Source organism: Salvia splendens, chromosome 5 (assembly GCF_004379255.2).
Source record: "Salvia splendens isolate huo1 chromosome 5, SspV2, whole genome shotgun sequence".
NCBI classification, from domain to species: domain Eukaryota; kingdom Viridiplantae; phylum Streptophyta; class Magnoliopsida; order Lamiales; family Lamiaceae; genus Salvia; species Salvia splendens.
This window is the reverse complement of record NC_056036.1, coordinates 1038781-1064588: the sequence shown is the minus strand read 5'-3', so window position 1 is coordinate 1064588 and position 25808 is coordinate 1038781. Positions and strand designations below refer to the sequence as shown.

Genomic DNA, 25808 nt, shown 5'->3' with positions numbered 1-25808 from the left:
TTGTTTTAATACTAGGTTTTATGATATCCTGTCTATAAAAGCACTCTGTATAAATTTATAATTTTACTATATTTGTAACCCTCTTTCAATTTGTATGTTTGTAAATAATTGTAATTTCTTAGTCACATTCTTAATATTGCTTAATTGGTTCTACTCGAATCGATATTATCATATACTTGAAGACTCTAAATATGAAATCGTACTCAAAAGTCAAAACAATTTACTAGTTATTAGATTCATTGAACAGTTTTAACCAGTCAATTAACTGAATGGAACCACAATTAAAAAAAAAGAAGTGTATAAATTATTGTAACCTAGATTAAGAGTATTTCCAATTATTTATAATGAACTCAAACTCATTTTAGCATACATGTCACATTTAATATGATTTTACTCCAATTATTTACATTAAACTTAAACTTAAAAGAATATTCTCTATGTTATACTTAGAATGTTTTGCTCACAAAATTTTAAAAACTTTTAGTCTTGTAGTGTAAATTTAAAAATATATTTTTTACTCGAAAACTAAAATTGCGATTAGTTATGAAAACCCATTGAAACTAATTATCTACCTCATTTTATATTTTAGTGTATTATTGGATATGGTTAATAATTAACCGACTAGAACTAAAGTTGAGAAAAATTTATAAAAATGTTTCATTTGATAGGAATCATAAATTAGAGCATCCTTAATCATGACTCGGATTCAGGCCCCAAGTCCCCTCCACGTCGTCATTCCCCTAAATTTGAGTCTCATGCCACAACTGCTCTAACCCTGCAGGCCCAACCCGGGCCACAACTAATAAATTGCACTATTCACAACTTCAACTTATTTTACTCGTAAATGCAATACGTTGAACAATTCAAACCGGGAAAATACATTGTTAAGTAGAAATTAAAATTACAAATCCTAGACAAAGCAAATTAAAAATCATAGAAAATAAAAATACAAGCCATACATTTTTTTTAAAAAAAGGATAAAACTACTACTTCTTCATTTGTGCGCGAATGTAGGCGATCATCTCATGGTGCAACCCGAGATCGAACTCCGACATTGTCGAGGTATCCCTCGATGTCAACTCCGTCAGCTGGCTCATCCGCCAGGTAATACTCATCTCCGACATAGAGTCGGAGATCATATCCAAAGACTGATTGGGCGGCGGTGGCGGCATAGCGGAGTAGCTCGCAGTTGCCTTCCCTTTCGCTTTCCTCTTTGTCGTCTTTGTTCCCATCGGACGGCTTTGAGTGCTAGGGGATGAGAAGAAGACGTCGTCGTCCGTCACGTTGAGGTCGATCGTCGTACCTCATTCGCTCGAAGAGTAGTTTCCGGCGACAGAAACTTTGGTTCTCTTCAGCGCCCCACTTGCCGTCGGTTCGGTCCCACCGGTGTACTTCGGGCTCTTCTCGACAATCTTCCAAACGTCGAAGTACTTGAAGTGCTTCTTCCTGTCAGCGAAGAACTCCGCCTTGGCCTTCTCCATGAGGTCCATCTCGTTGTGCCCTCTCGGCCACTTGAAGTGCTTCTCCACGAGGTCCATCTCCTTCTGGACCCGACTCCGACGCTTGCGCAGCTTCACGTAGCTACGCTCGAACGACCCTCTAGGACGACCAGCGTTGTACTTCTCCGCAATCCGCTGCCAGAACACCTTGTCGCTCTGCTGATTGCCGATGATAGGGTCCTCGGAGACGTCGACGAAGTTCTTGGCCAGCCACAATGTCTCGTGCGGACTATACTTCTTCGGCCCCTCATAATCCTCAACCTTGCCCTTGCCCCTCCCTTCAGCGGGCTCCATATCACTGATCTCGTACTCATAAGTGCTAACTGACGATGTTATGTCGATGTTGCTAGCCACCCCCGGACTAGGCATCGTATGCGATGGGGGTGATGGCGGCACGTACCAATTGTTGGCGTTGACGAACTCGTTAATCTAACGTTCATTGCTGTTAAACCACTCCATAGAAGCCGAAAATATGGGAATACAAGAGGATTGAAATGGGTAAAGTGGGGAAGAATGGTGGCCAAATGTTCAGTATTTATAGACAAAAATTCGAAAAAAAAAATTGGGGACGTGCGGCCCGGCCCGGAGAGCATATAACGTTGGGCCGGGACGCGTTGTTGCGGCCTGGGCACATTTAACGCCGGCCAGGCCGGACCCCGGGACCGGCCTGGGCTGAAACTTTCTCCCCTCCAACGCCACGCACGGGCTGGGACTCGCTCATTGCGGCCCGGCCCCGCGCGTTAAGGATGCTCTTAGGATTCATCACTTCAAATATATTATATTACAATAATCAATATAATGCTTATTTGGACACATGATTTGCTTAAAGAAGTGCAGATTTTACTAAACATAATTCGATTAGTTCAATTAAACCGACCAATTATCAGTTAAAATTGATAATCGAATTCAATTAAAATTCGTAACAAAATTATAATCTATAAAATTGGTTACCAAAAACCAAGAACCGACTTTAATAAAGTTTTTGAATGGTAAAGTATAAAATTTGTGTTTCTATTTTACAAAATAAAGTAGAGAATCAATCCAAAAATGAAAATATATCAATTAAAACAGAATAACATCGATAACTGTGTACTCCTAACTACTCCATTCGTTTCTTTATAGTTGAGGTAAAACTTTTCGACGCGGAGTTTAAGAAAGATATGTTGAATGTGTTAAATAAATAGATAAAAAGTATGATAGGGAAAAAAGTAAAGAGAATAAAGTAAAAAGTGAATAAAGTAAGAAAGCATAAAGTAAGAAAGAGAAAAAAGTTATTATATAGGGAAATGATTCAAGTAAGAGGAAACTTTTCAAAATGAAAAAAATGACTCAATTATAAAGAAACGGAAAGAGTATTATCTTAATCGACGAAAAAACTTGTTACCGATTAAACTACACTTTACTATAATCAATGATCAATAGAAATAACTTATGTCATCAACTTAAAATAGTAAATTCTAAAACAAAAAAATTGAAAAAAATGGATTATCCCGAAGTCTTAGGTAAGCCGTTAACTGTGTTTCCAATCAAAACTACAATCATTACAGAGACAAGAGAGAGATGAATCAAAGCTACAATCATTTCTTCTGAATAAGGTTTACCCGAATGCACAATGAACACCAATCCAGATCGACCTCTATCTCAGCGGCCGCTACCACTGAAGGACCCATCGCCGCTTCCCGCGGCGGGGGCGCCGCCGAATTCCGATGTTCAGCCTAAAAATCCCGATGCCATCTTGAGCGGCAGCGGAACCAGGTGCATTTTCTTGCTTTTGAGTGTTTTTATTTCCAATTGGCATCGATTATTGAGCGTTGAATTTGTATTTCATTTTGTTTTTAGCCGAGAGCGTGAAATTGAGGGCTTTTTCTTTTTTTGTTCTAGAATAGAACTTAGATTCCTTGTTTGTTCTAGACTTTTTTTTTTGTTCCGGATTTGGGAGAGACGCATGACCCTCATGCGTCACCTTTTAATGAGACGCATGACGATTATGTCTCTTTTATAGAGACGCATGAGGGACATGCGTCTCTCAATTTTTTCGAATTTTAATTGAAAGACGCATGAGGGTCATGCGTCTTAGGGTAAAACGCACGACACTCATGCGTCTCTCCATAAAACATCAAATGGCTTTGTAGTTCAGTGGTAAGAATACCATATTGTGTCTGTGGAGACTTGGGTTCGAATCCCAGCAGCCACACCACAATTTTTAGGTTATCCTTACTCCAATATTTATTGAAATTTATTAATAATTAATTAATGCATATAACTATTACTAGTACTTTTAGTTTTTGTGGGCAATCCAAATGAGGAAACAAGACTATTGCATGTGGAAAAACAAGACGATCCAAGATCAATGCGCATCATAGCTATTTGATATTTATAGTACTCAGCATCCAGATTAAAAAACTATCTACAAAATCTGCTATTACTAAGTGAAAATTAATTAATGACTTGGGAATGAGTAAAACCATAAAAATGCTAAAACTTAACCTAGTGTGGCTGCTAGGATTCGAACCCAAGTCTCACAGCCACAATATGGTATTCTTACCACTGAACTACAAAGCCATTTGATGTTTTATGGAGAGACGCATGAGTGTCATGCGTTTTACCCTAAGACGTATGACCCTCATGCGTCTTTTAATTAAAATTCGGAAAAATTGAGAGACGCATGTCCCTCATGCGTCTCTATAAAAGACGCATAATCGTCATGCGTCTCATTAAAAGGTGACGCATGAGAGTCATGCGTCTCTCCCAAATCCGGAACAAAAAAAAAGTCTAGAACAAACAAGGAATCTAAGTTCTATTCTAGAACAAAAAAAGAAAAAACCCGTGAAATTGATCGATGCTAGGGTTAGCTGCCTGTGATCAATTTTTTTTAGAAAGAAATAATCCATTTAGGATTATGCGATAATTTTATTCAAAATTGCAGCTTTATTGATAAAGATAAGAATGCATGGATAGGTCATGGATAGTATTTATCATGATAGCAAGAAATTGGTTGAAGCTAGCTTTTGCTGCCTGTGATCAAGGGTGATATATTGAGAGAGATTATTTTTAATCTATTTGGAAAATTATGTGATACGTTTTATTCAAAATTGCAGCTTGCTGACTAGAGATAAGAATGCGAGGATAAGTTATGGATATTCCAGTTTCAAGGGTAAGCGTTCGACCATGGAGGATTATTACGAGATAAAGATATCAGAAGTCCAGGGTAAAATGGTTGCCCTTTTTGGCGTCTATGATGGTACGTTGCTATAATGGAAACAAACAAAGATTTTGTTTATGCTGTAATGTATTGATGGGGAAGGTGAAAATTATTTGATAGCTTAACTCGTTTTATTCTTACGTTTGATACCAGGGCATGGCGGGTTCAGAACTGCGGAGTACCTTAAGAAGAATCTCTTTACTAATCTCGGAAGCCACCCCCATTTTATCAAAGATACAAAGTTAGCTATTGGTATGAATTTCAAGATTCTGATTTCGGAGAGTGATGGTGAATGTGAAATTGAAAAAACTGAGGTGGTGTGTCTTTCTTGATTGCAGTTGAAGCATTCAAGCAAACTGATACGGAGTACCTCAATGAGGAGAAGGGTCAACAGAAAGATGCGGGTTCGACTGCATCAACTGCTGTCCTCGTACAGGACAAGATCTTTGTTGCAAATGTGGGAGATTCTAGAGTCGTTGCTTCTAGAGCCGGCTCAGGTTTGTGCCAACTTGAGAGCTCGATCTTTTTGCATTTAGTATCTATACATAAATATGTGAAATATTTAGTATTTTGTCGATAAGAGAACTTCTCATATCGGGAAATGATATATTTGCTTCATAGCATATCTAGTAAGCCATAAAAGAATTGCCCAAAAACATTGGACGAACATGATAAGCTACAAAATTTCCAAAGATCAACTTCTTGTCTCTTTTGGATCATTTTACATATGCTGGGATTTTGAGACGTTACCTCTAGCACTTTACTGACACATTGCTTCTTTATGTAGCTATTCCATTGTCGATTGACCACAAGCCTGATAGGACTGATGAACGTGAACGAATTGAAAAGGCTGGTGGTTTCATCGTCTGGGCTGGTAACTTTGAATTCTCACGTCTTCTGTTCTTGACGTAATTTTAGTCAGCTATGTCCTACAGTGAGCTGCAGCAATATTATTTCATTTAACTACCATCGTTATGGGCATTGAAACATTGGTTGAATAATTTTGGACCATAGCACTGAATCATAATGCTTAAATTTTAGTAGTAGGGAGTATCATTGATGTGGTCGTTGACGTCACTTTCTGTTTATTTTGGATCCAACACCTGTTTTTCAAATATGGTGTCAATCCTTGTCTGTGGTTTCTGGGGTGTCCACCGAAATCGGAGTATTTGCTGACACATTTAAATACTGAAATCGAGATGTAGTCCATCCCTCCCCCCCCCCCCCACCCTGGTGCCTTTTGGCTGCATGTTTAGCTTCTTTTTTTTTGCATCAACACTTTGCCTTGAGGCTACTTAACATCTCTTGGTCAGGAACATGGAGGGTTGGTGGTGTTCTTGCTGTTTCTCGAGCATTTGGAGATAAACTTCTTAGACCATATGTAGTGGCTGAGCCTGAAATTCAGGTATTGATATTTCATTTACACAATACTCGCTGTCAAACTTTCTCGTATTCATGTTTGATCGATACCATCTTCCTTGTTTTGACATTTATTATGGAATATAGGAAGAAAAAATTGATGGTGTAGATTTTCTTATAATTGCCAGCGATGGGCTATGGAATGTCCTCTCAAATAAGGTCAGTCCTCTCTATTACTTGCATGAATTTAACTAGCATATACTCATAATGGATGGATGATTTATCGTTGCATGTGCACATATTCTTAAGTCGAACTGTATGATACTTGTCGTTCGTTCAGGATGCTGTAAATATCGTGCAAGGAATACCAGATGCTGAAGCAGCATCAAGAATTTAACTAGCATGAATTTAACTAGCATATACTCATAATGGATGGATGATTTATCGTTGCATGTTCACATATTCTCAAGTCGAACTGTATGATACTTGTCGTTCGTTCAGGATGCTGTAAATATCGTGCAAGGAATACCAGATGCTGAAGCAGCATCAAGAAAACTGGTGGAAGAAGCCTATGGCAAGGGCAGTTCTGACAACATCACCTGTTTAGTCGTTCGATTTGAGAACTGACGATCAGACAACAAAATCGTATCGATTGTTTTTTTTTCTTTTTTCGATTAAAGCCTGTGATTGTAGGAGTATGTTTCTTTATTGCAGATGTGATCAGTATGCAACAACATGCTACTGTTTCTGGTTGTATTTTCAAACAATCTTTTTCATGTAATTTCGGAGCTAAAACAGTTTCTCCAATGCTTCTGGTATTAACTGTAAATTAATTGAATAGAGTTATGTTTTCATATTATTCAGAAATACATGCAGTTTACTCGACTTAATATTGTTATACTACATTTTGCTTATGCAATTAAGAATGACTTGCTAAATACATTGATTTAGCTGGTAATTAGCTGGTAACTTTTATTCAAATTTGAAACTTTGTTATGCTTCACTTTTTTCATCTACATCAATACAAAATTTGAAATGCTAATATTCATTGGCGTCTTTGTAGCAAACTAGACATTCAAAATTTTCAGAAATTGCTTAATTTGCTTCGAATTGATGACTACATAATATTAAAACTTTCAACAAAAGTTCGTCTTAAATTACAAATTAGATTAAAATTCATTATTATTGTACACTCAACCCTTTAATTATATACATTTCATATTACAGAATACCATTTTTCATGTACATTGAAAATAAAATAGTAAAATAAAATGTGGAGTTTCAGATATCCTTCAAATAAGTGACACACATCCTACTCAAAAACGAGAAAAAGTAAAACTAAAACCAACTTATGAAAACTACTACATTATACTTTCTTCTTTTGCAGTCACCAATCTATGGGTGAATTCAAAGAGACGCTGAGATCAAACAAGTCTGCCATCTAAGATAACTTGAGCAACGTACGGAAAAATGCAAGATACGAGTTGCAGACGCGTCTCCAATCAAACATCAACACGGAACTGAAAACACAACGGGGTAAAATATTCAGCAGCAACTGCCCGGCGCATCACTAGACTCGGGAGGCTTCTGCTTGAAAATGTTCTTTTTGTTACCAGCTAATCCCTCGGCCAAGAGACTGGGCGTTTCCAAGATCTGTCGGTATAACATAAAATTAAAACCAAGCTAAGAGTGTGCAATGCAATATCAACAGCTTCTTTATATGTTTGAAACAAGAAATTCACTCATCGATTATGTAAATTTACTGACCTTCAAGACAAGTTCCTCAAAACACTGCTCCACGTTGACACGAGTTTTGGCACTACATTCGATGAAGAGGCAACCGTATTCCCTTGCAAAGCCGATCCCTTCTTTTTTGCTGACAACCCTTTCACTCTCCTGCAAAAGATGTGAACGTTAACAAGCTTATCGCAGGTGTAAAAGAAGACCACCACGGCACCGCCACAGTGAAATGATGGAACTCCGAATAATGAACCAGCTAGTGCTAACAAGGGGAATACCTTATCAACTTTGTTACCAACTAGCATCTTGATGCAATCCTGGTTTGTGGAGTAGAGATCAATTTCTTTAGCCCAAATATCAGATAGATTCGTAAAGGTGTCTCGTCGTGTCACATCATATACTGTACCATGAACAAATGGTTTTGAGGGTAAGAAATCAGGAAAGATAAAGAAAAAATCAATGTCTATGAGTTATTTATACAATGTGGCTAAAGAGTGAAGTGGCAAGAAATAAGATCTCACAGCTCCAGAAATTTGATCAAGAACAGAACTGCAAGAGCAACAAGGAAGCACAAACAAAAATCTTTGAACATACCCATGATGATTCCTTGAGCACCTCGGTAGTAGGAGCTAGTCAAAGTCCGAAATCTTTCCTGTCCAGCTGCAAAAGGGAAGTTAGTTTGCGATCAAACGTATGCGCGCGGCTCTTAAAAAAATTGTGATTTAATAATATTTTACGTTTTTATCCAAGCAAAGCAAGTGTTAACTTCTTTATTTATTTAGAATGTTTCGTGAAAACTATTATCTTATCTACGTGACAATGACATTAGTCTTTAGTCAACGAACTGCAGGTCATTGCAGCATTCTTACCTGTATCCCAGATTGCTAGCTTCAATTTCTTTCCTCCAAGTGTTACATGTTTTACCTTAAAATCCACTCCTGTAGATGGAAATGGAACGTTATAGTGCCAGAGCCCAGAGGTAACATATACATATACTTGAGACCACACACATGAAAGAATAGTATTCATAATTCAAATTTAGACAACTCCCAAGATGGAGACCAGGCCATCCTCGAGAAAACATGCTTTGCTCAGTTTCTTGCTACACCACGGTCAAACAAGTAGGTGCTTAATCATAGAGGGGTTCCGACATAGAAAAGTGAGAATGGTTGTAAAAGGATTTGATACAACAAGAAGCAAGCAACATAAAAAATTCAAGTTCGGCTTCACTGACCATAAACCAACTTCTGGGGATAGGTTGGATTATACATGACATAGGAAATACGGATCGCAACCCCATTTGTACTACAGTCTACAGAACCTACATTTGCCCCAATCTATGGATGGGAACAAACATAATCATATGATCTACTGGAGGTTCGGTTTCTGCTTCCAAACACAGAACTACTTTGTTCCCACTGTCCTCAAATATATCACAAACCATCCAACTCCAAAAACCTAACAATTAGGTTCATATCATTAAAACAAATAATATCAATAACGACAACAATTCTCAATCCTATCAACCTAGATTCAAGACCCTACGCAAAAGAATCAAAAACTCCACACTGAAATTCCAAAATTGGCACCACATTAACCAATAATATGATAAAACATAAGCATATGCAGATCACACAACACGAAGAAGATCGATCATTGAGCTACCGATTGTGGGAGAGAGCTCCTCGAAAGCATCAGATGTAAAACTCAGCAAAAGACTGCTTTTTCCGACCCCAGAATCCCCAATCATCAGCAACTTAAACAGATAATCGAATTCTGGCGCTTCTCCAGATGATGACGCCATATCTTGTCAAATTCACAGCTTTTTCTTTCGATCAACCTGATCCCCACAAAATCAAAACTCAGAATATTGACCGATCAAGGCAAAAAGCAAAAAAGCAACAAAAAAACAGATTGGAAATATGACCTAAAATTGAATGCAGATCTGATGTAAACGTCAATTATGCACTTAAATATGAATATTAATTAATTTCGTGTAAATTGTATTCGCCTTGAATACGTAAATTAATACGATGGTGGAGTCTTGAGAAAGCAAAGTGATGAAAATGGGCTAAAGCGGTCGTTTGAGGAAATATTTTTTTCTCGAGACGGTAGGATGGGAAACGGCGAGTGATAAAGATGCAAAGGTTGTACTCTCTGCATGAAGGATTGTACCTTTATCTATTAATCATTAGTGTGAGATTTATTATTACGTGGCATTTATGAGATATTTCTATTTTACTGCATTTCTATTCATTCAAGATTGTTACAATAATTTTATACTTGTATAGCAAAAATTATGTTAACCATATTTCACAATCTTTACTACTATAAATAATAGAGACTATAAGATACAAGAAACTTATGGAGTACTTATTATTTTAAATTTATTACTGAATTGGGCAAATTGACTAAAAAGTCACAAACTCTGGGGAAAGTTTGGTTTTTCTACAAACTATAAAAATTGCATTTAAAGGCACGAACTTTATTGGATCGTGCAAATTTCCCAAACTACTCGATCTGACGACATATTTCCGTTAAAAACTTATCCCACGTGGCATGTCACATGCGTGACTTGGTAAAATTTCTGACTTGGCACAAAACGACGACATTTTATACTTTTTTTTATTGAATCTTCTTTACACTTCGCCGATTTCATCCCTATACCGTTTGTCGACAATTTCACTCTTGTCGATTATGTTTTCCGTCGATTGAATTGGGGTTGCGCTTTCGAAATAAGCTAAAAAGAGGTTATATTACCTGAGTTTAGGGTTAAGCCGGTGTCCAATTCTCATGATTCTCATATAAATTTCACTTTACATGCATAATAAATCAAAACTAAAAAAACATTACGAAAATGTTTAATTAGTAGTATAAAGGGTAAATTGCTTCAAAAGTCAACAACTTTGCAAATAGTTTGGTATTTCCCGTAAACTTTAAAAGTTGCATGAAAAGTCATGAACTTACCAGGTGTTGCAAATTTCCCGTACGACCCGACCCGGTACATTTCCGGCAAAAACTAATCATACGTGGCTCGCCGAAGGCGTGACATGGCAAAATCTCAGGCAGAACATTAAAACGACGTTGTTTTTTAGTTTCAATTAAATTAGATTGAAGCATGAATTCAAAATCGATCTATCTATTTGTTTGCAGATTAAAAAGAAAAAAAAAGTCATGTAATGCATAGTCAGTATCCTAATCATCCGCTACTTCAGTATAAAATTTACACTTCAGCACCCGGATGGCCGGAATACCCGACACGGGAAATTGGCACCCAAATGTAAAGTTCATGACTTCTAATGCAACTTTTAAAGTTTACGGGAAATACCAAACTATTTGCAAAGTTGACGACTTTGAAGCAATTTACCGTAATATAAACAATAATAGTAGTGTGTATTGAAAGCTTCAAGAAGCAAGATTGACTTTTCGAGTCTAATGTCATTTGTTATAATTAAATTTGGGAGTTACAACTTTTTTTTTACCTTTTAAATTATAACCTATTAAAAAAATAAGTTTAATTAATAAATATATTTTTAATTAAAATGACATTTTTGTAATTTTTTTAAAAACTCTATTTTTATCTTTTATCTATGTATTGATTGATTGTAACACAATAGCTTTATTTTGGATAATTACTATTCCATTCGCATGCTCTAATTTGTGAACAACATGAATTTTAATACTAAAAAAATAGTAAAACAAAAGAGAATGAGAAAAGCTAGTAACGTAAGGAGTTAAGGAGAAAAGGTAAGTAAAATATATGAGAGAGGAGAAAACTTAAAATCTAAGAGGAAAATTTTTCATTTTACCTTTTTTTTTAATATCCCAAAATAGCAAAATGAAACTATTTTTTTTGGTTTAATCACAATTGTTTCAAAGCTGGTTTTAACAAAATCCTACTAATCCACTCGACCAAATTTGCAAATTAATACCATAAAGTCTCCCAACTCGTCGGCAATAGAATACTTTTTGTGATTATTGAATTTAAGTACTACTACTACTTAAAAAAATTTATGAACTAAATGTTAAAATATAATTAAATCTTTAATTCAAATTCACTTCTAGTAATCTCTATCAAATAAGTATGGAGTATATATTTATCATGAATTTTCATTTAATGAATTTATAGAATCGATTACAATTATGTGTTGTCACACAACAATAACTCAAATTACTCTTCTAGTAATCTCTATCAAATAAGTATGGAGTATATATTTATCATGAATTTTCATTTAATGAATTTATAGAATCGATTACAATTATGTGTTGTCACACAACAATAACTCAAATTACTCTATAAATATATCAAAAAACATAAAATGCAAGGAAAAAAGTTATATTTAATTTTTAATCTTTGATTATCTGCAATTTATAGAGTTTTATTAAGCCGGTAGTTTCCTGAAGGAGGCGCCACCCCTTCACCACTTTGATTCGCCGCCGTCCCATTTCACCATATTACCCTAATCCGCCGGCGCAACTCACGCCTCAACACTTAATCGTAGATTTATCTTCTACTCGCGAAGCGCTACTACAACTGTAACAGCAACCCCCTCAATTGCTTCCAGCAATTAGGTAATTCGATTATCCAGATCATCCTGTCAGTTTTTTCAAGCTGAAAGTTGTGGAGGAATTCATTTACCAAATTTTATGGTTTAGTAACGCAGATTTCGATTCGTTTTTGTTCAGCCAAAACTTCGGTATTCTATTATTATTATTGTATTGTATTATTTTTTTATGCTTATTGTTTCGTGATTTGCAGAAAAAAATGCCGTCTCTGCAAACAGCATTGCCACCTGAGCTCGCCAACAATTCCATTAGGGTATCCTTCTGTTCATCCGTTATATTTATGATACTGCTCATGATTTTCGTGCTGAAACAGAGTTTTATATGAATTAGAAACATCAAAATCAACACAGTTTGTTGTTTTTGTTGTTGTTGTTGTATAAATGAAGGAATGATAAGAAGAGAATTATTATGATTATTTTTCAGACCCCTATCCAATTGCAGCCTTATCCAGCTAAAATAGAAGTTATGCAACTTATTTTGTATTTTTGATATGCAGCTTTATCGCGAATGCCTAAGGCGAGCTAAATATATTGGGCAAAAGGTATTTCGTATAGTGGAATTGTTTATTTTATGAGCTTTGAAGAGTATGCATGATTGTTTGATGTGATATACTGGTTTGTCTCTAAAGCTAGTATCTATACAATGCATAACACATAAGGGGATCCTTCATGCTTGTTTTAAAGTGAGAGTTTCGGGATTGTAGCTCTTATGTCAGAAGAGCTGACAAATACAATTGATGCTCAACATCCATATCTTAGTCTCTTGTACTCTATATATGTGGCCTATGTTGAGTAATGAAATACACCTACTACTCTTCTCTACTATATCTATATACTTCCCCGCATGGATTTATCTACAATTAAGATTAAGATATGGATTTATCTGCATATGTGTTAAAGAAGTCCGATAAAGAGGTGGATTAATAAACATTTGTGCATCTGACTTGGAATGCTTTAAAAGGGGGTTTGTGAATTGGTTTGGATTAGGTTCTAGTGTAGTATAGCAAATAGCCCACAACCTCTCGAATCTTGGTTTTCCTAGAGTTAACGGCTATGTCTTTAATCCCCCTGAGCTGGTAATTTATTTTAATACTCGAGAGAAGGATGGTTCTAAACTCTAGTGGACTGTGGATTGCCACATTTATTCATGGTATTTCAGTCTCGACCTTTTGAAAAACTGCAGGAAGTAGGTGGAAATATTTTGTAGTAGTAATGAGAGAAAATAAAAGAAATCTGCATCACGGTTACAAACTGAATCAAGCAACTGATATAATGTCTTATTGTTAACCTGAAGCAGACATAATCTACTGCTACAGTTCATCACTATTTGGGTGATGATTGACTCCGTGTCCGGTTCAGGAAGAAAGAAGGTGGACTAATCAATTTCTTTTACCCATTCGAATGCAGAAATTCATGTAATTTTTTCTATTATTTGAGAGGACGTTTCTACACTTCTAGTGGATGGCCTCATATTCAATGGTATTTCAGTCGTGACCTTCCGAAAAACTGCAGGAAGTAGGTGGAAATATTTTGTAGTAGCGATGAGAGAAATGAAAAGTAATGAGTGAATGAGTGAAACAAATAGATATCTGCATCACCGTTACAAACCGAATCAAACACCTTATAAAATTGTCTTATATGAGTAGTTAAATCTGAAGCTGACACACTCTACATGATTGAGTTCTTTCAGCAGAGCAAAGAAGAAAAAACGCTGACTAATCAATTTCCTTTAACTATTCGAATGCAGAAATTCAACACTGAACTTCTAATTACTATGGTGAGAGAGCAGTTCAAGAAGAACATGCATGAAACAGATCCAGATAAGATTCAAAAGATGAAGGACGAGTGAGTCCCATCTTCTCTTTCTCTATGGGCTATATATAATAATATCATCATTCAAGAATCACTATGGTAACTGGCTTGAGACTCTTTGATGAGATCTTCTAGTGTATGTTGCTCTTGCCATCCTCTATGTCAAGGCTTGCTTATGTTGTTTTTCATACAACAGTGCGGCAAGAGGACTGATCAACCATATGCTATACGAGTCTGAAAACTTGTCCGGGCGAAAATTCAGCAAAAGCACTGATCAAAGCTGAATCTCAGGTGTGCTATGCTCTTGAGTCTGGTGGCTGCCTTTTGGGATCTGCTCATATGTTTCATTTATTATCTTTAGTGAGAAAAGGATTACATTTTGAGATGTGGGAAAGGTTTTCATTTACTTGTTATTACCTACTATATGAGGTGAATTTGATGCTACCTTTGTCATAGCGTCATATTGTAGAATAACGTAGGCTGAATCATAACTCGCGTATAACACGTTTAAAGAAGATATCACACCGAGCCTATTTGTTACCTGGTTGCAATTTTATATTTTTAGGCATGGCTTGAGCTTAATATATCTGCCTTCTACATGCATGTAGAAAAGATTATTTAAAGATTGGGTAAATGCATATTTAAATTCCTAAACTAGAGGTTTTATGTTATTTTTTATTTATGCAAATCCTTATTACTTTTTACAACATAAGAAGTTAAGAACGCTCTTTGAAAAGCCAAAGAAAATAGGGAAATTCTGGAAATAAATAATAGAAATTGTGCTGTTAGAATAGGTCTGAGCATTCAGGCAATATTGCCTTATTTAACTGAATTATAATTTTTCTGACCTGTTATGTGCGACTTTTCAATTTATTGATTAGTCTTGGCCAATTCCTGTCACCTCAAATTTCCAAATTTCACTATCTTTTATTTGTTCAATATATTGACTCTTAAATTGCAGTTCCTTTCATTTGTCAACAAAGTTTTGCACATCTTTTTTTTTTGTGTAGTAATTTCATTTTAATTCCAACCCTCTCTGATTTATATCCTTTATAATTCTGTAGTACTTTTTAGTTTGGCGGCCTTACAATTTTGTGGGTGTCCTCGCCAATTTCTCCCACCACCATCTTTTTCCATTTTACAGACTAGACAAAATTATGTAAATGCTCTTAGTTGTGCAATAAAAAAACACATATATATAATACAAGAAACTAGTCCATTGAAATGACTTGGTCATTGCATCCAATTAAATTACACAATGTTCTATGAAGCCCAATAAATTCCTTATACTATGTCTAATTGCATCACTATAGAAAACAAGAGCAACAAAACATGTCCCTCTCTTATTATCATACATAAAATATGTATATGATTTATATCAAACCAAAAATTGAATCTCAGACATGATCAAGGTCCTCCATCTGCACATTCTTGGCCATCAATGGCACATAATCTCCCAAGTAAACCCCGAGATGGTCGGAAAGCGCCGACTTATCGATGTTCTCGTGGTGGTAAGACTTACACACTAGGTAGAGAACAGTCTGCACCACCAATGTAAAGAGAATAGTCACCAACAACACAACCAGAAACAGAACCCCGAACCCTAAGCTCCGAGCCAGCCCGACCCTAAAGCTCCTGTACACCACGAAGATCTTGAAGAAAATGTTCAAGAAGAAGATCAGAACGTTGAGCTTCAAGAATATCGCCGCTGCCACCATCATCTTCCCTTGCATCAGCCTCTTCCCCTTCACCATCGCCGCGATCCCGGACGAATCTTCCAGAACCGTCACCACGCTCGCCAGCTGCCAGATCACCGTCAGGTACACGAAGACGGCGGCGTAGAGGATCAAGAACACGATAAGCACCACGTCCCCAGCCACGGAGTCCGATATCGTGACGCTCCACACGAACAGGGTCACAAAAAACCCGACGTTGTAGAGGAAGAAGGCGAAGAAGGCGCAGAGGAAGGTGACCATGAGCCGCCTCCACACCCGGGGGACGACGCGCATGACGGTCCGGAACGTCGCGTCGCGGCCGGCGAAGGCGCACGCGACGGTGTAGACGACGGCGGAGGTGGAGAGGAGGGAGAAGACGAGGACGAGGGCGAAGTAGGCGAGCTTGAGGAGGGCGTACTCGGCCCATTCCTTGGTGACGAGGTCGGAGAGGCGGTCGTGCTTGAGGGTCCCGGGCGGGGCTTCGTGGAGGAGGAACTCGTTGAAGCGGATCTTCCAGAAGAGGAGCTCGGAGACGCGCTCTTGAGCGAGGTAGATGAAGGAGAGGGGGAGGATGAGGGTGAGGGTGAGTTGGGTGAGGATTTTTCTTAGCTTGAAGATGAGTTTGAAGGTTTCTTTGTAGATGCCGAAGAGGCCTAGGAATTGGAGTTCTTCTTGCTCCATATCCATGGTGGTTTTGATTTGAAATATGAGAGAGAGAGAGAGGGGTGTTTGGTGATGGAATTATCAATATATGATTTTGAAGTCACCTATGAAATTGCATTGTTGAATGGGTTGGGTTGGGGGTGGACTTGACTCTTGTGGATGGGGCCAGTTTGGAAATTTCTATGAAATTTTCTAAGAATGTATGTATGTATGGCTTGGAAATTGGAAGTATAGAGAGAGAGGAGAGGATAATAGTCCACTTCTTGAGATAACATGCTACTTTTGTAATTTTATTTTATTAGTGCATCATGTGTATAGACATTGACCTAGTACTAGATCAAGTGACTATTTTTTTGGGTTTTAATTTAATAAATAATAGTACTCATTTGCATTAGCTGTTCATTATATATTAAGGGGCTGATGAACATAAATAATGCATTTCTACTCATTGGATTATAATTATATGATGTTCTATTATAATGTTATTTTTAAATATTTTTTAGTACAAGTATAAGTATGATTTCTGTTACATATTAAAAGATTTTTTTTTTCTAATTATGAAAAATCATACATGCACACATATAATTTTAAATTTTAGTATATACTAAAAACTATTCCGTAGTTTATAAACTGATGTCACAAATAGATGGCTGATTTGGGCCATACATAACAGAAATGGGATGAACTGCAGACCAGATTTTAACCTTCAACCATATGGGCTCGGGCTGGAAAAAAAGGAAATTATTTGGGCCGTATCAGTCCAAATTTTATTGTGGGAAAAGATACTAAAATGCATAAATAAAACATAATTGGAGGTCTAGATTATATCTATTTAATGTTTGAGTTACTAGATTGAATTCCGCAATTTAATCACGTATAGTAATCACAAGACAAGAATAATAGCAACTCCATCTAACAAAATTGATCTCATCTACAGATTTTTATTTTGTACAAACCCTTTATTTTTTTTATAAGAATTAAAGTTCTTCAATTAATGATTTGTAAGATTAAAGGTATTCGAGAAATTAGTAAATATTGTGTTTATATGTAGGGGTGGCAAATCGTGCGTGTCGGGTCGTTATCGTGTCAACACGATAACGACACGAACACGATAACAACAAACACGAACACGACATGTTAAGAAAACCTCAAACACGAACACGAACACGACCCGCTACCCTCAGACACGAACACGACACGAACCCATTAACGACACGAACCACTTCGGGTCAACACGACACGATAACAACACGTATTGGAAAGTGACTAAATATTTAAATGATTTAAATGAGATATAACCATATGAGACTATGAGAGTCAATTTAATAAATATTGAAAAATGAAAATAATAAGAATTAATAATATTAAAATATTATTTGTTAACGAATAACACGAACCCGACACGAATACGACAAGAACACGTATTGTTAACGGATAACACGAACACGACACGAACACGACACGAAATTTTCGTGTCCTTAATGGGTCGACCCGATAAGGACACGAACCCAATAAGCTCTGACCCAAACCCATTAATTTCGTGTCAGTTCGTGTCGTGTCAAAATTTGACAGCCCTATTTATATGTACATAAACCTTCATTCTAACTAAACGATTTCTTTTTTGTTATGATTCAATATTTATTTATCTTATAGTACTGTATATCATTATAATATTGTTAAAGCAAGTGAACGACATCTTAGAAGTCATACTCTTACAAGCTTTTATAATTCATGATCGAGCATGGACACTTGATACAAAATAAAGTGAAAAAAGGAGGCAGGACTAGGGCAAGTTCTGAAGCACATTGTAGGTTATTGTTCGACGTTTATTCAAGAATTGACCTCACAAGCTTCGTTTCCTAGGCTCCGTCAATATAATATCAATAATATCACACGCTCGAAATTAGCATGTCATTATTGTCATCCGACTAAGTATTTTACTTTATTTGATTTAGGAGTTTTATTGAAATAGTCCTATCGAATTACGCGTTTTGTAGGTACAATCCATAAAGCACCAAAGCACTATCATTTTAACATTAATGTATTTAACTACCACGAGTCATGTCACAAATTTTTTTAATTTTTTTACACTATTTATAAATATATATATACACATTTTGGATGTGGTTAGGTGGGGCAATGGGCATGTTGAAAATGAATTGGTAAGAGATTTTAGTGAACATCGCACTTGATTGTTTTGCAGTACAAATTCCACTAGTGATTATTCTTGTGTTTTTTTTCTTCCAATTTTTCTATTTTGGATAAGAAAGAAACGTATCTTGAATTGATTATTACGAAATTATGAGTCTTCATTTTTTGTTCAACCATACTGATGATTCCGCGAATTTTTGATGATGATAAATGCTCGTAAAAATAAATCACGACACAGAGAATTTTACGTGGTTCGATTTACTGAGGTAAATCTACGTCCACGGGGAGAAATGGGGGCAGGTTTGTATTGCTTGATCTGCCAATTACAGCTTACAACACAGACTTGCTATATGATTATTTCTCTAGAGAGATTCTAACCCTTTTCTACCAGATCTAAGTTCTATTTATACATTGGACTAAGATCGTGGCTTACATCATCACTCTAGGTCGTGGATGTCGTGTAGGTCATGGCCTAAGATCGTGGCCTGAGTTGACGCCACGTGGTAGTGGGTGTGTTGGAAGTTGTGGAAATCCTGCATGGGTCCACTAACTCCTTGTTCGGTCGAATACTGAGACCGAACTGCTTTGGTTGCCGATCTGAGAGTAGAGCTTGATGCCGACCTGAGAGCAGAGCTTGATTGGTTGGCTTTTACCGAGCTGTAGGCTGAGGCCGAACTCTTTGGTAATGCCGAACTCATACTCTTCCTTGGGCTTGTTTAGTTCGTACCCCATCACTACCCCCCCCGAAAGACGAAGTGAATCACTTCGGCGAAGCGAGTCACTTCGGCATTCTGGATAAAGGTACGGGGGAGGCTGACGTCAGGGGACGTGCCTTGCATGTGACTGCATTAAATGCGACAGTAAAATCCGGCCGTTGAATCCTGAAAAGGTGGGATTCGAAACGGTGCAACGATTTTGAAATCTTCGCCGAATCTGATAAATATGCTCTTTCTTCCTCATTTGAACACCTTTGCTGTTGCGTCTTCTATACTCTCTCTTTCTCGAGAAATTTTCTTCCGCTTTCAAGAGCTTCTTCAGACTTTCTTCACTTTCAAAAAGTAAGAAAAATGTCTTCTTCTTCTTCTTCGGTGTCGGGTAGCGGTAGGAAAGGGGATAAGGGGTCTTCTAGCCGGAAAGAATCCGGGGAGAAGACCGTAGAGTATTTTCACAGTATCTTGAGTAAGGATACTGTGATATCCCTTCACGAGAAATATTTTTTACCTGGGGGGAAGGCGGTGGTTCCCGACGATGATCATAGGGCTAACGACCCGCCGGAGGGTTATGCCACCGTTTACGAAGCCTGCTTAGAATGCGGGCTTCGTTTTCCTCTTCCCCCACCTTTTGTAGAGCTTCTTGATTTTTTTCAACTCCCTTTAGGTCAGGTGACTCCGAACTCTTGGAGGCACTTATCGGCTTTTGCTGCCGAACTGCGTAGGCTAGATAAGGATCTGTCTCTGAGGGCAATCCTTAATTTTTTCCAGTTTAAAAGGAAGGGATCTTGGTTTTACTTGATCCCCTTACAGCCTTTTAGGGCCTTCTGCAAAACCAAGTGGCCGAAATGGCAAAACCGTTTCTTTTTTTATAATAGGACTTCGGCTCCGGGCTTTCCTTGGAGAAGGCCGAAGTCCGTGATTCCCCATCCTCGGTTAGAACCGTTGGCCGAGCTCGAGGGCGAGCTCAATAAGATTCCTATGATTAGGAAACAGTATTCGGAAACTGAGCTCGTCAAGGGCGACCTCGTGTTCAATATCTCGTCTTCGGACGAAGAGGCCGAGGGTGAGGATTTCTCTTTATCTTTATGCTCTACTGCTTTAACGAAGAAAACTAACCTTGTTTTCTTGCCTTTTGGCAGTGTTCATGCTGAATAAGGCTATCCGAAAGTCCTCCGAGCTTGAGGAGCCGGAGAAAGAGAAGGCTACCAGCTCGGCGCCTGATGCCGAGAAGAATCCGAAGAGGCAAAAGACCTCTTCGGGTCCAAAGAAGCCGGAGTCGACTTCGGCAAGTAGGAAGGGGAGGACCCAGAAGCCCCCGAGAGCGCCAGAGAAAGACGTGGTCTTGGCGCCTCCTTCGGAGCATATCTGTGAGCCATTTTTATGGCCCACGGACTTCGCCGAGGTGAATTGTCTTCTTGATTCTTTGGCCTGGCTTCTGTCCTGTATTTTTGGTGCCCTCTGTTGACTTTTTTCCTTATCCATTTTCAGAGGAACGATATGCTCTCCAAGCTCGTCGCCGTCGAACTCTCCAAAGCGTCCAACGACTATGCTGAGATGCAGAGGAAATTGGCGGCTGCTTGTCACCGGGCCGAGCAGGCCGAGGCAAACTTTGAGAAAGCCAGAGCCGCTAGGATTTCGGCCCAGGATGAAGCTCAGTTTGCCAAAAACCAGCTCGTCATCCAGCGAGAGCAGACGAAACGGAGTGATGCTGCCGCCGTGGTTGCCCAGGGGGAGGCTCTCCGTGTTTACACGGAGAAACTCTTTTTGAGTAGCCAGTTCTCGGCTTTTGTCGGTAGTCTGGTAAGGCTAATTGCCGATAAGGGCGAGCAGGGGGCCGATGTCGTACTGCCTCTGTACAGCCGAGAGATAGCAGCTCGGCTTCAGAATCTGCCGCTCCTTGAGGAGCTCGCTTCATCCTCGGTCCTGCTTTCTGCAGACCGAGTCCGGGGTTGTCGAGCTGATCGGGACGAGAACCTGGAGGCTATCTTTGCCTCCGTGGGACCCGTTTCACCCGCTTCGACTTACAACGGAGAGGGTGAGGCCGAGCCGCTGGAGCGGGAGGCCGAAGTCGAGCGAGCCGGGCATCCGGAGAAGGAAGCCGATCAGGAGACGCAGCAGATCGGCTACGGTGGCGCCGAGCAGGCTGAGGAGAGCAAGGAGGCAGAGGCTGAAGCTGAAGCAGATAAGGAGAAGGAAGCTGAACCTCACCGAGAAGGTGGAGACGAAGCTAGCGAAGTATGATTTCGTCTCCCTTCTCTTAGTTTAGTTTCTTCCTTTATGTAAAATGGCCTTGAAGCCCTCCTTGTATAGAAAAATTTTTTTCTTATGAATGAAAAAATTCTTCTTTCTGCTCTTGTGTCTTCGTATAGCCTTTCGTACTCTCTTACTCCTGTTGTGGTTTACTACCTGCTCGGTAAGCTGAAATGCCGAACTGACGTAGCTGCTTTGTATTCTTAACTCTCAAGGAGCTGGAGGTACTTCACTGGAAGCGGCTGTACTCTTCGGCTTTAGACGAAGCTGAGAGAAGAGCTATAGCCGACCAGACGAAGAATGACGAGCTTCTGGCTCGTTTAGTGAAGCTGGAGGCCGATATCAAGGACTTAGAGTCCGATAAGAAAGATCTGGAGGCCGAGCTGAATACGGCCATTGCTGAGAGGACTGCGTATGAGGATTACATCCGTGTGCGCGGGGGAATGACCATATCAGAAGTTCAGGAACGAGTTGACGAACTGTGGGAGGAGTATAATGTACTCCGGAGGAACAATGCGCTGGAGAGCTCGGCTTGCCAACAAGCCGTGACATCATTGCGGCGCTGGGCTTCTCGGTACAACATTGTTCTTTCTCGGCGCCCCTCCATAGAAAGATTCCTTCGGCATATCGCGCCAACAGATGCTCGCACTCCAGATCAAACCTCTGGTTCCCTTGTTCAAAATCCTACTCCCAGCCAACAACGAACTCCGGAACAGCCGGAAACGTCAAGACGAGAACGGGCTCAGGAGCAACCGGAATCGTCAAGACAGGGACGGACTGAAATTCGCCGAGGAGTTGTGACTATGAGCGAGCAAGATCAGCAGATGCTTATTGCAGAGACTCTTCATCGCCGAGGTGTTAGGACTTCTCGAGCTCGGGGAAGAGGCGTTGGGTCGAGGATAGCATCTCGTCGACCTGCTTATTCTTCATCTGCTCGGAACAACCGAAATCGGCTTCCAGAGGATTTTGCAGATAGGTGGCTTAACTTCAGCAACCCTGGACAGTAGAATAGTCCTTTGTAATAGCGTAACGCCATTTTGTAGGGTAGCGGAGTTGTGTGCCGAACAAGATTTGAAAATGAAATTCTGTTTTTGTTTTCGCTTCTAACACTGTGTATTTACAGCTTAGCGAAAAAATTTCATCGTACTTGTCCTCGGTCTTATGAAGTAAACTTCTTTGACCGGACTTGTCTTTGGTCTGATGAAATAAACATCTTTGACCGGACTCGTCTTTGGTCTGATGAAATAAACATCTTTGACCGGACTCGTCTTTGGTCTGATGAAATAAACATCTTTGACCGGACTCGTCTTTGGTCTGATGAAATAAACATCTTTGACCGGACTCGTCTTTGGTCTGATGAAATAAACATCTTTGACCGGACTCGTCTTTGGTCTGATGAAATAAACATCTTTGACCGGACTCGTCTTTGGTCTGATGAAATAAACATCTTTGACCGGACTCGTCTTTGTGTTCTAATTTGGCGATTTTCGTCGCCGGGATCGAACTTTCCCTTGTCCTAATTCGGCGAGTTTTATCGCGTGGATCGGACTTTCCCAGTTAACCGAAGTGGTCTTATGCAGTAAACCTCTTTGACTAGACATGGTCGTCCTCGGTCTTATGAGGTAAACTGCTTTGACCGAACTTGGTCGTCCTAATTCGGCGAGTTTTATCGCGTGGATTGGACTTTCCCTTGTCCTAATTCAGGCAAGTTTTATCGCGAGAATCGGACTTTTGTTGCAGTTCGTTTCAGACGAAGTGCTTGATTCTTAAGCAGAATTGTGGTCTTGTATCCTCTTTAGAAGCTTTGACACACAATCGTGGGCTTGTTGCAGCTCGTTTCAGACGAACTGCTTGTTTAAGCTGAATTGTGGTCTTGTATCCTCTTTAGAAGCTTTGACACACAATCGTGGGCTTGTTGCAGCTCGTTTCAGACGAACTGCTTGTTTAAGCTGAATTGTGGTCTTGTATCCTCTTTAGAAGCTTTGACGCACAATCGTTGGCTTGTATGTTCTAAAAAGGGGATCAGCCTTTGAAGAACGAGATACCTCAGTTTTATTTGTAAGAGACGACACTCACATAGACAGACACAACGCACGTAGAGACAACAAGTAAAAAACAAAGAAAACACATAAGACTGACTGACCGGACTGTCTCTTACAAATGGAACTTCTTGAGGTTGGAAACGTACCATGTTCGGGGGTACTTGTGCTCCTGACGCGTGAGTCAATTTTTAAGACCCTTTGCCGAGGACTTCTGACACCCGATACGGACCTTCCTATGTGGGCTCGAGTTCGCCCAGCTTTTCTGCTCGGCTTACTTCGTTGTTTCTCAAGACGAGATCTCCCACTTGAAATTGCAGCTTCTTCACCCTTTGGTTGTAATACCGGGCTACTTGCTCCTTGTACTTGGCTGCTTTTATGCAGGCCAATTCTCTTCTTTCTTCGGCCAGATGTAGTTCGGCTCCGGTGTGACTTCGGTCATTTCGCCGGCCTCTGATTCCGGCTGCTGTGATTGCTATGCTTGATGGTGCCGAACTGATTGCTCGGCACTTTTAAGCGCAATCTGCGAACACACTTGCTCTTTTTCGATCACCTCGGATGACCGCTATCTCTCCTTTAGTGGAGAAGGTGTTCGGCGAGGATGCCTCTGATCGCTATGACCGGGCTTCTTTTTGTCTTCTCTAGATGAGCTGTCTAAAGACCGTTTTCGACGGTCTGCCTCATCGGCACGAGAAAACTTGTCCGCAAGGTCCCACATCTCTTGAGCTGTTTGCGGACCGCACTCCACGAGCTTTCTGTAGAGAGCTCCGGGCAGGATTCCATTTTGGAATGCCGAAATGACAAGTAGATCATTGAGATTATCTACCTGTAGGCATTCCTTATGGAATCTCGTCAGGAAGTCGCTGATCTTTTCGTCGCGACCTTGACGTATGGAAAGCAGCTGGGCCGAAGTATTTCGGGCTTCCGCTTTCTGAAAGAACCTCCTGTGGAAAGCATCCATCAGATCTCGGTAGGATCTAATGCTGCCTTGAGGAAGGCTGTCGAACCACCTTCTGGCGTTCCCGATGAGCAGCTCGGGAAACAGCTTGCACATGTGGACCTCGTTGAGACCCTGGTTCGCCATGTTATACTGATAGCGTCCCAGGAAGTCATGAGGATCCACGAGTCCGTCATAGGTTATCGACGGAGTTCGGTAGTTCTGTGGAAGGGGAGTTCGGGTAATATCGTCCGAGAACGGAGTCCTCAATACTCCGTACATGGCGAACCCGACATTTCTTCGGTATGGAGGAGATGGAGTTCTCCTGTGATTCCGGTACCGAGGATTCTTTCTTCTGGAAGACATGACACTACTGCGGTAGTGACTGTCTCGTATGGAGGGAGAGGGAGAATCTGCCGTTTTTGTCCCCGGCTGCTTTTGGCTTTTTTGCAGGAAGGTTAAGAATTCCTCCTGCTTTTCCGCCAAAAACAGCTTGACAGCCTCGTTCAAATCGGGCTGCTGGGAAGACTCGGTGTGACGGCTTTTGGAGCGGCTTGTTCCTCCACCATGAGAACTGGTGGTGGATTTATCCCTAGGCTGTTTTCCCGACCTATGGGATGGATTGGCTTCCTCCTGGTTCTCACGGGCAGGAATACGGGTACTCTGCGATCTGGTATGCATTTTTTGGGTGGAAAAAATGGATCAAAAATTCGCTTTATCACAAATTTTGTTCTCTGCTTCCCACAGACGGCGCCAGTGATGATTCCGCGAATTTTTGATGATGATAAATGCTCGTAAAAATAAATCACGACACAGAGAATTTTACGTGGTTCGATTTACTGAGGTAAATCTACGTCCACGGGGAGAAATGGGGGCAGGTTTGTATTGCTTGATCTGCCAATTACAGCTTACAACACAGACTTGCTATATGATTATTTCTCTAGAGAGATTCTAACCCTTTTCTACCAGATCTAAGTTCTATTTATACATTGGACTAAGATCGTGGCTTACATCATCACTCTAGGTCGTGGATGTCGTGTAGGTCATGGCCTAAGATCGTGGCCTGAGTTGACGCCACGTGGTAGTGGGTGTGTTGGAAGTTGTGGAAATCCTGCATGGGTCCACTAACTCCTTGTTCGGTCGAATACTGAGACCGAACTGCT

At 39.7% G+C, this 25808-nt stretch overlaps 4 protein-coding genes across 5 annotated transcripts; 2 read left to right on the top strand and 2 right to left on the bottom strand.

Moving 5' to 3' along the window:
• Window positions 1-2974: 2974 nt before the first annotated feature.
• Window positions 2975-6927, top strand: LOC121804834 (probable protein phosphatase 2C 11). 2 transcript variants are annotated; one of them, XM_042204526.1, is made up of 8 exons: window positions 2975-3254; window positions 4598-4740; window positions 4855-4953; window positions 5040-5198; window positions 5489-5575; window positions 6015-6106; window positions 6208-6279; window positions 6562-6927. In XM_042204526.1, exons 1-8 carry the CDS (start codon window positions 3112-3114, stop codon window positions 6685-6687), a joined length of 921 nt encoding a protein of 306 aa, XP_042060460.1. In that variant the 5' UTR covers window positions 2975-3111; the 3' UTR covers window positions 6688-6927. The 2 variants fall into 2 exon arrangements, with proteins under 2 accessions (XP_042060460.1, XP_042060461.1); XM_042204527.1 differs by lacking the exon at window positions 6562-6927 and adding an exon at window positions 6401-6553.
• Window positions 6928-7224: 297 nt separating this feature from the next.
• Window positions 7225-9921, bottom strand: LOC121804835 (ras-related protein RABC1-like). The gene is made up of 7 exons (XM_042204529.1): window positions 9728-9921; window positions 9466-9640; window positions 8670-8738; window positions 8395-8460; window positions 8079-8200; window positions 7828-7956; window positions 7225-7713 (listed from the first exon to the last, which is right to left on the bottom strand). The coding sequence occupies exons 2-7, from the start codon at window positions 9602-9604 to the stop codon at window positions 7606-7608; spliced, it is 633 nt and encodes a 210-aa protein (XP_042060463.1). The 5' UTR covers window positions 9605-9640; window positions 9728-9921; the 3' UTR covers window positions 7225-7605.
• Window positions 9922-12159: 2238 nt separating this feature from the next.
• Window positions 12160-14717, top strand: LOC121802176. The gene is made up of 5 exons (XM_042201767.1): window positions 12160-12372; window positions 12560-12619; window positions 12863-12907; window positions 14113-14210; window positions 14374-14717. Exons 2-5 carry the CDS (start codon window positions 12566-12568, stop codon window positions 14459-14461), a joined length of 285 nt encoding a protein of 94 aa, XP_042057701.1. The 5' UTR covers window positions 12160-12372; window positions 12560-12565; the 3' UTR covers window positions 14462-14717.
• An 857-nt stretch (window positions 14718-15574) lies between these two features.
• Window positions 15575-16579, bottom strand: LOC121802557. The gene has a single exon (XM_042202244.1). It carries the CDS (start codon window positions 16577-16579, stop codon window positions 15575-15577), a length of 1005 nt encoding a protein of 334 aa, XP_042058178.1.
• Window positions 16580-25808: the final 9229 nt, after the last annotated feature.

Excerpts from the sequence above, each read along its gene's own strand:
- LOC121804834 (XM_042204526.1), top strand. The coding sequence starts at position 3,112 with ATGAACACCAATCCAGATCGACCTCTATCTCAGCGGCCGCTACCACTG. Across the intron at positions 4,741-4,854 it reads CCTTTTTGGCGTCTATGATG|GGCATGGCGGGTTCAGAACT; the intron begins GTACGTTGCTAT and ends GTTTGATACCAG. Across the intron at positions 5,576-6,014 it reads TGGTTTCATCGTCTGGGCTG|GAACATGGAGGGTTGGTGGT; the intron begins GTAACTTTGAAT and ends TCTCTTGGTCAG.
- LOC121804835 (XM_042204529.1), bottom strand. The coding sequence starts at position 9,604 with ATGGCGTCATCATCTGGAGAAGCGCCAGAATTCGATTATCTGTTTAAG. Across the intron at positions 8,201-8,394 it reads TGCTCAAGGAATCATCATGG|TATATGATGTGACACGACGA; the intron begins GTATGTTCAAAG and ends TTCATGGTACAG. Across the intron at positions 7,957-8,078 it reads TTGGTAACAAAGTTGATAAG|GAGAGTGAAAGGGTTGTCAG; the intron begins GTATTCCCCTTG and ends CATCTTTTGCAG.
- LOC121802176 (XM_042201767.1), top strand. The coding sequence starts at position 12,566 with ATGCCGTCTCTGCAAACAGCATTGCCACCTGAGCTCGCCAACAATTCC. Across the intron at positions 12,908-14,112 it reads CTAAATATATTGGGCAAAAG|AAATTCAACACTGAACTTCT; the intron begins GTATTTCGTATA and ends ATTCGAATGCAG. Across the intron at positions 14,211-14,373 it reads ATTCAAAAGATGAAGGACGA|TGCGGCAAGAGGACTGATCA; the intron begins GTGAGTCCCATC and ends TTCATACAACAG.
- LOC121802557 (XM_042202244.1), bottom strand. The coding sequence starts at position 16,579 with ATGGATATGGAGCAAGAAGAACTCCAATTCCTAGGCCTCTTCGGCATC.